The 9,055-nt window shown below is 39.8% G+C and overlaps 1 protein-coding gene and 1 pseudogene across 1 annotated transcript; one reads left to right on the forward strand and one right to left on the reverse strand.

The window, feature by feature from the left end:
- On the forward strand, positions 4,566-6,296 carry LOC109127398 (annotated as a pseudogene).
- On the reverse strand, positions 6,842-8,566 carry LOC104725122 (probable inorganic phosphate transporter 1-3). The gene is made up of 2 exons (XM_019232712.1): positions 8,154-8,566; positions 6,842-8,037 (listed from the first exon to the last, which is right to left on the reverse strand). The coding sequence occupies exons 1-2, from the start codon at positions 8,552-8,554 to the stop codon at positions 6,885-6,887; spliced, it is 1,554 nt and encodes a 517-aa protein (XP_019088257.1). The 5' UTR covers positions 8,555-8,566; the 3' UTR covers positions 6,842-6,884.

Raw genomic sequence — 9,055 nt, forward strand, 5'->3', positions numbered from 1 at the left:
CCCCCCCCCCCCCCCCCAAGCCTTGCATTATTCCCTCCACTTCCACCAGCCTTATCCCCTTCCCTTCGGTCTCAATCTGGTTCTCATTCCTTACTAACTTCAACTTGGGCACCTGTTCTGGTGAAGAATGTTTCTGTTACTATTACTACTGCTCCCACCCAGCAGATGGACACTCATTCCTCTATGGTTGGTTCTCCTCCAAGTGCCATAGCCATGAGTTCTCAGTTGGATCCTCTAGTCTCTGCTGAAGTTACGATGCAAGAAGCGTCTGAAAGCTCTGCATTACCACTACCTCCTCCAACAATACCCTCTGGCCCAGTTCTATGTACTAAAACTCCGAGAATCACTAGCGATACAGTTATTGCAGGTCTTGATGCCAATCTTAACCCCACAAACACAAACCTTCCAATTCCTACCACCACCTCCACTACCAATGTCACCACCAACTCATCCTCTCCTGCAACTAATCATGCTTCCCAAGGAAATGTTAAAAATTGGGCTAAAAAGTTGGAAAGTTCGACTGATAGAACCCTAAAAAGGGTCTCCTCTCTGAGTCTTTCCCCAGAAGGAATACCTAGAGTTAAGATTCCAGAAGCAGTGTTTGAAAAGGGTGCCCAACTTCACCAAGACTTTGTATTGGGCATCTTCATGTGGAAAACTCCTTATGGGCATATTCAAAGTGTTTTGACTCAGATCTGGGGCAGAGGTGTGAAGCTAGAGATCCACCTTCGGCCTGCAACAAGATCAATGTTAGTCAGGATCCCAAACTCAACCATTAGACAAAAGATTGTGGATCAAGAGATTTGGCACATAGGAAACTCCCTCTTATATGTTGCTCAATGGTCTGCTAATCTTGCTGTCAAAACCCCAACCTTCTCATCTATTCCTTTATGGGCCCATGTAAGAGGTATCCCTTTTGATCTCTATACGCAAGCTGGGCTGAGTCGTGTAGCAGATCTCTTGGGAATCCCGGTAGAAGTTGATGAGTTCACCCGTAGAATGGTGAATATCGATGTTGCACACCTAAAGGTAAAGGTGGATTGTACTAAACCTCTCCCTACTACAGCTGAAATTGAAAGAGAAAATGGTGAAGTCATAACTCTCTCGATAGATTACCCATGGATTCCTCCAACTTGCCCATGCTGCAAGGAGATAGGACACCTTGAAACCTTGTGTCCTAATAGTCGTTGGACTCCTAACCCTATTTCTAAAACCTCTACCACAAAATCAAATTCTCAAACCTCTACTCCAAAAACTACCATACCTGAATTCGTCTACCTAAACTCCACCACTCCTGAAATAAACATCTCTACCTTAATCGCAGATTCCACCATCCCAAAGTCTACTACTCCTGAACTTCCCTTCCCAATCACAAACTCCGATACCACCATGCCACAAACTGTGATACCTGAGGCTTATGTCTCTAATTTAACCACTATAACCACCAAAACTACCACTCAACATTCCCCTCTCCCTACTCCAACCTTATCCGATATTTGTCATTCTCTCTCGACCACCCCTGGAATCCTTCTCTCTGATCCCCCCTCTCAGGGTCCTTCTACTACCCTTACTACTACTCCCACAAAATCTTCCCTAGCCTCCAAACTAGCAACTTCTCTTTCTACTGGCATAGAATTGATATTTGCTGAATCAGTAACAGACTTCTCTCTTATTCCCCAAAACAAAGTTACTCATGTCATTGCTCTCCAAGCTCAGCCTAAAGCTCGGCCTATCACTACCAATTCCTACAAAAAGTCCAAAACTGGTCTGCCCAATATTCAAGTAGTGGCATCCCCAAACTCCTTCTCTTGTCTGGCTGATTTAGATCATGTCATTGAAGAAGATATGTCTAAGGAGCCGGTTTGCAATAAAGATGTGCCATCAATCATCAATCATCCTGCCACTACCCCGACAGTGGGTTCTCTCCCCCACTTAGGAGTGTCCCAAACATAAAAAACATTTATGTCAATAAACCTATTTTTTTGGAATGTTAGAGGACTTAATGACATTGGAAAGCACACTGCATTTAGAAGTTGGCTTGTAACTCACCACGTTTATTTTGTAGCTATTTTTGAAACCCATATTAAGGAGCAAAATTTAAACCAAGTTATGAATGATGTCTGCCCCCATTGGTCGTTCGCTTCAAATCACTCTGAAGATGAAGATGGTCATATTATTTTGCTGTGGAAGTCAATAGTTACTGTTGTTGTTCTGCAAAAGTCAAAACAAGCTATGACCTGTAAAGTCACTATTCCAAGCTCTCCTCCTTTTCTCGACACTGCTATTTATGCTGCTAATACAAGTGAAGAAAGAAATGACTTGTGGATTGAATTACTTACTCTTAAGTCTTCTCTACAAACAGACACAAGTCCTTGGATTGTTGGTGGAGACTTTAACGAGATCCTTCATCCCTCAGAACACTCTTCGCCGGATGTCAGCCAATACTCTGCCCCCATGCTTGAGTTCAAAGCCTGTGTTGACCAAATGGAAATCAGAGACCTAAGATACCATGGCACTAAATATTCTTGGTCTAATAAAAGATCAGAAGACCCAATTGCAAAAAAGCTAGACAGAGCTCTAATCAATGAGCTTTGGCTGACTGCTTACCCTCAAAGCTTGGCCAACTTTCTCTCCCCAGAAATCTCAGACCATACCCTTTGTTGCATCCACCTCCACTGCCCCATACCCTTAGCTGGAACCAAACCTTTCAAGTACTTTAATTACCTCTCCTCCCACTCAGACTTCCTTACCACCGTTGCCAATGCCTGGATTTGCACAGAAAATGAAGATTATTCCCTAACCTCATTGAATATTCAGCAAAAAGAGATTAAGAGAGCAATGAAATCTTTAAATAGAGAGAATTTTTCAGAAATACAAAAGAGAGTAAGTGAGGTTAACAGTTTGTTTACAAATGCGCAGGTACTATCTTTACAGCAACCATCATCCTCACATTTCCAAGCAGAAGCAAACTGGCAATGCTAAAAGGAATTGAAGAAGAGTACTTTAAACAAATTGGCTCCAAACAAGAGATCAAAACACTTCCTACTTCCACAAAGTTGTAATAGCCAGAAATGCTTTTAACACCATACATATTTTAATTGGTCTAGATGGTCAAGAAGCCACTACTCCGGAAGCTATGGGGTCCCTGGTTGCGAATCACTTCACCAACATTCTAGGTCCAGACATCGAGTTCTCGTCCCAACTCTCTCTACAACCAATATGCGACTCTACCAAGTACTCTTGTTCTCCCCAAACTGCTGCTTTGATGTCAAGACTTCCAACTGTAGAAGAAATAGGTCTGTAGAAGAAATAGGTCCAGGTCCTGATGGTCTCACTTCTGGGTTTTACATGTCAGCATGGTCTATTGTTGGAGATGAGGTTGTAAATGCTATAATTCGGTTCTTCACTCACCCCTACATTCCCACAGCCATTAACTCAACTATCCTAACCCTGATCCCCAAGTTTTCAGGTGCCACAATCATTAAAGACTACAAACCTATTTCTTGTTGCAACACCCTCTACAAGGTGATCTCAAAGATATTGGTTGCGAAGCTTAAGCTTCTGTTGTCGTCTATCATCCTCCCCAATCAGACTGCCTTCATCAAAGGGAGGTTACTCCTAGAAAATTGTCTACTAGCATCAGAGATCGTTAGCGGTTATCATAAGGACTCAGGACCTAAGAGAATAACCTTATAGGTTGACATTGCTAAAGCTTTTGATTCTCTTAAATGGGATTTTCACTAGCTAGAAACGGCGTATTCCAACAACACCTTATCGGTCAGAGGACTATCTGTTAAAATTTTGTTGGATGGCTTGAATGAAAAATTCTGTTAAGCATGTTCTTGTATGTAGAAACCGTGGCTTGTGGGAACAGTTTAGAGACAAAGAAAACCCAATTTATTTTCTTTTTTTTTTCCACACCAATAGGAGAAGAAATAAATTGCGCACAGCTTTATATTGTTTATAATATTTTAGAATAAAATAAAAAAATATATTTGGTAGATTCTTATTGATTACGTAACTTGTGATTTGTAAGATACATGTTAAATTTGAATATGTGTTTTTCAATGAAAATTTAAGTACATACTTTGGAAATTGATGGATATATTTTTTTTTGTATTTTTTATTTAATAATATAGAGATGTGACTTAAAACACAGTCATTAAATTTAGCGACTGAATTACGATTGTTTTGCTACTGAATGGCTACTAAAATAAAACATTCGCCTAGTAGACGCTAATTCGAGACTCATGCATAATGTCGCAGTGTAGTCGCCAATTTGCGACTAATTTTGATACCAATTTGACAGTCGCTAAAAGTTGTGACTAAAGAACTACTATTTAGCGACTGCTTTATTTAATTTGGGCTTTAACAAAATTTGGGCCGTAACAAAATGGCGAAAGCCCAATTCTTATTCGTTTTCTTCCCCGAACAAACCCTAATCCCTCATTTCTTTTCTCAATTATTTCTTCTTCTTCGAGATGAAACGGCAAATTATTTCAGACGAATCCTCAAAACCCTAGATCTAAATTCCTCTCAATCGAGAAACCTCCTTGTATCAATAACAACTTCTTGGTTCCGGTGCGGTGCTTTTTGGGAGGGTTTACATGGGAATGAACCTTGATTCCAACGAGCTTCTTGCAATTAAACAAGTGGGTTTTCAAATTCTTAGTTGTAATTTTATGATCTGTTCTGCTGATTCGCGATTGTTTTTGGGATTTAGGTTTTAATCGCTCCTAGCAGTGCTTCAAAGGAGAAGACTCAAGTGAGAGTTACGGCAAAATTTTCCTTTTTTTTTGATTAAAATTTGTTCCCAATTTTGGTAACAATTTGTGTTTCCCTAAGTGGTTGAGGAACTATTTTTTTTGGGTCTTTCATAGGATCATATCCGAGAGCTTGAGGAAGAAGTACAACTTCTTAAGAATCTTTCACATCCATACATTTTGTGAGTAGGCGAATCCATTTAGTTCTTTTTATTTACAATTGATTTGTCTTGTATTCTTCTCATATTTATCTTGTTTTTGCTTGTAGAGAAACTTATATTCTGTAAGAGAGAGTGATTCCTTGAATATTTTGATGGAATTTGTTCCTGGTGGATCAATATTTTCTTTGTTGGAAAAGTTTGGATCTTTTCCTGAGTCTGTCAGTTTCTCACTATACCTGAACTTTGCTAAGTTCTTGTGTTTGAGCATCACAGGTGATGAATGTTGTGTTTGAACTTTTCTGAATAGGTAATTATAATGTACACTAAGCAAATTTTGCTTGGTTTAGAGTATCTTCACAAGAATGGGATCATGCATAGAGATATTAAGGTACTTTCCTCTTTCCAGTTCAACATGTGAATGTGTCTATGGTTGATAAAAATTCCTCTCTAATTCTTGTCGGATTCTCCTAGGGAGAAAATATTTTGGTCGATAACAAAGGGTGCATCAGACACGCAGATTTTGGTGCTTCCAAGAAAGTTGGATGGCTCCTGAGGTTATTCTTCAGACTGGTCATAGCTTGTAAGTATTTCTAGAATACCCTACTAGTCATCAGTTTCTCCCCATTTCCTACTTTCTCTTATCTTATAACTCTTTTTAAGATGATCGAGTATACATGTTCTGGGTTGTGGAAGAGGGTTCTCATTAATAATTCCCTGTGTAGCTCTGCTGATATATGGAGTGTTGGGTGCACTGTGATTGAGATGGCTACGGGGAAGCCTCGCTGGAGCGAGCAGTATCAGCAGCAGGTAAACAGATTCACTGGGTGAAGATACATTTCAATATTGTTGATGCATATGAAACTGCCTTTTATTTTAGAAACCTAAGAAGAACTAAGAATTTTTGCTTCCAATTTGCCGATGTCCTTCATATTGGTAGAACAAAAGCTCATCCTCCAATTCCAGAAGACCTCTCACTAGAGGCTAAAGACTTTCTATTGAAATGCTTGTACAAGTAAGTTTTAAGTTTTTTTCCCCAGTGTGTTTCTGTCTTTTATATAGAGAGATAGCTCCTGCACATGTACCTGTACAGACCGATGTCTATTTCTATTTCAATAGAGCATATATATCTGTTGTCTTATTGATAAGATAAATTATATTTGCAGAGAACCAAGCTTGAGACTCTCTGCCTCCAAATTGCTTCACTATCCCTCCTTCCCTCATGACCTTAAAAACTTTTGTAATATTTGCAACTTGTACTCTTGGAATGGTTATTTGGATGTTTTCTCGAACTTATGTTGGATGTATCTTGAAACGTATGTCTTTGTTTAGTTATAGTTTTCATAATCAGTTTTGGTATTACAAAATCAGATAATTCATTTTTACCAGAATTTTTTAAAAAACATGATAATTAAACAGTCGTAAAACAGTCACCGAAACGTACACAAATCAGTAACCAAAACAATCGCAAATGAGTAACCAGATCAGTCGCTAAAGCGTTGCAATTCAGTCGCAACATTAACGACTGTTTAGCGAGAGAAGAACAACCAAAATTATCAGTCGCCAATTAGTAGCTCTATGTCAACTTTTTAGCGACTGATTATTTTAGCGATGCTTTGTTTAGCGACAACGTATGTCAGTCGCCAATCAGTCGTTACTAAGTAATTTGCGACTCTATAGTGACTGTTTTTGTAGTCAGTAATTCCATATTTTCTTGTAGTGGTGTATATAATATATATTATTTTGGTTATGGATATAAAGTTGGTTGACAAAAAACAAAAGATATAATAGATATGATAAATACATATTTTTCATTTGTTTGCGTTAGGAGTTCTTTTACACACTAAAAACAAAAAGCAAAAGTAGAAGTGCACAATATATCATATCACAGAAAAAAAATGAAACATTGAAATGAGGAAAACGAATAACACATATGTATTGAAAATATATGATCGTCTTGTAATCATTTCTCAACCTCAGCTTCACCAGAGAGTTCTTCAAGGGACTTGCCCTTTGGCTCAGGGACAAGGAATGTGAAGAGCATACCAATAAAGTTGATAACACCAAGCATGATCAATGAGTTCTTGACTCCAATACCCGGTGGGTATCCTGCATCTGTCTTGGCCGGATCCTGTGATTGAGCCGCATACAAGAACCCGAAGGCTCCAACAATGGCTCCAGCCTTACCTGTCGCGGCTGATATTCCGTGGCATGTGGACCTTAGTCTAGCTGGGAAGATCTCAGCAGGAACAATGAAAGTGGTTGCATTTGGTCCAAAGTTAGCGAAGAAAAAGGTGAGGGAGTACATAATCACGAATCCTATACGGTTGTCTGGTTTGATCCAGTGGTTGTAAGGGAAGGCAATGGCAAACATAAACACCGTCATGAAGAAGAATCCCATAAGTTGGATTGCAAACCTTCCCATGATATCAATAAATGCCACGGTGAACCAGTACCCTGGGACCGTACTACAAAGCGCGATGAGAGTCTGAGCCCTAGCGATCTTGAAAACCTCATGAATGGCATTCATTGTCCCTGCCTTTGGAATCCATCCGATGGCCGAAAAAATATCCTTTTGAAACAAATTTTGGCTGTAGAATGCAATGTCAAGCAAGAACCAAGTTGAGGTACACCCAAGGAGTGGAAGCCCATGGCGCCTAAGGAATTCCTTGGAGAACAAGCCATAGTTGAGTTTTGGATCATCCGCCCTTTCTTCAACCTCAAGTTCAACTTGTAAGACCTTAGACATGTCTTTTGTGGCTTGTTTAATGTCCTTGGCAACTAAAGCAGTGTAACGAGCGGTTTCAGGCATCTTCATACGCCAATAGAAGGTCAAGGCAGCAGGTATAGCGCCAAACATGACAATGATACGCCAAATGTAATCAGCCTCAGGAGGTGTTGAGAGAAACCTGTCTTGGTCATAGGTCGGCGATGGAAACTGTTTGTCGAAAATGGAAGAGACTGCAAGAGCCACAAAACCACCAGCCAAGATACCTACACCTTGCATAGCAAAGACGGCAGCGATGAAAGCCCCACGAGTCTTCTTGTTAGCATATTCAGACATGATTGTGGCTGAAAGAGGGTAGTCACCTCCAATGCCAAACCCGAGCCAAAACCTATACATAACCGTTCAAATATTAATATATTTATTTTATTGTATTTGGAGGTTGTAACTATCTTGTGTATGATCTCATGTTCATGGATAAAGCAGTTTTGACCCTGATAATTGTACCTAAAAAAGCAAAGAGTGGTCATTACACCCTTTGCTTGGTTTCCAAAGGAGAGACCGGAAGCAATAGAACACACGATCATCATGATCAAAGTGAGACCATAGACTTTTTTCCTTCCTAGCTTGTCACCAAGCCATCCGAAGAAGAGCTGACCTGCAAGAGTCCCACAGAGGGCCACACCATTGACTGCCGCCGCAACATGAGGGGGAAGGGAGCCAGGCTTTGCTGACTCTGGATTGAAGTAGTAGAGGCGTCCTAGGAGCTTCGTCACCAAGGACACACAAAAAAGATCATAGGCATCCGTGAAGAAACCCATACCGGCGATGACAATTGCCGTGAAATGATAAAGTTGCGTCTTCGCAACATCGAGTGCTTTTAGCACTCCTAGTTGCTGATCGGCCATCTCAGTCTCTTTTTCTTCTCCTGTTTTCATGAGTAAAAGTTTAGAAATACTTTCTTGTGGTACTGTAAAGATGCAACTAATCTTTTCTTTTTTCGGTCACGCAGCTAGTCTGTTTTACTTTAATATATACAAATAAAATGAATGGAAATGTTTTTTTTTTGGTGGTTTAATCTAAGCTACATGAAACTATATAAACAAATTTATTCTAGTGATTGAGTGCAAAGAAAACTTTTGACTATTCATAAAAATCTGTATATGTATGTGTGTGTAAAGTTGTAACTAATCTCACCGGCGAAGGACGATGCAAGAGAGAGAGAGAGAGAGAACTAATGAGAAAGAAAGGTGGTGGTGGTTGTGATTGTGGTGGCTGAGACGGCCAATATTTATAGAGCAGATCGGAGAAACATAGTCTCCGGCATCTTAAGGGTATATCCACATCTTTATTCAATTCAAACATATTTTCCATTAGTTTTCTGTTATATGTTTTGTTGCCTTTCTGGA

The sequence above is a fragment of the Camelina sativa genome, chromosome 11 (genome assembly GCF_000633955.1).
Source record: "Camelina sativa cultivar DH55 chromosome 11, Cs, whole genome shotgun sequence".
NCBI classification, from domain to species: Eukaryota; Viridiplantae; Streptophyta; class Magnoliopsida; order Brassicales; family Brassicaceae; genus Camelina; species Camelina sativa.

Bases quoted from the DNA above. Each gene is read 5' to 3' on its own strand.
- LOC104725122 (XM_019232712.1), bottom strand. From the start codon at position 8,554: ATGGCCGATCAGCAACTAGGAGTGCTAAAAGCACTCGATGTTGCGAAG. The intron at 8,038-8,153 runs GTACAATTATCA...GGTTATGTATAG, and splicing joins ACCACTCTTTGCTTTTTTAG to GTTTTGGCTCGGGTTTGGCA.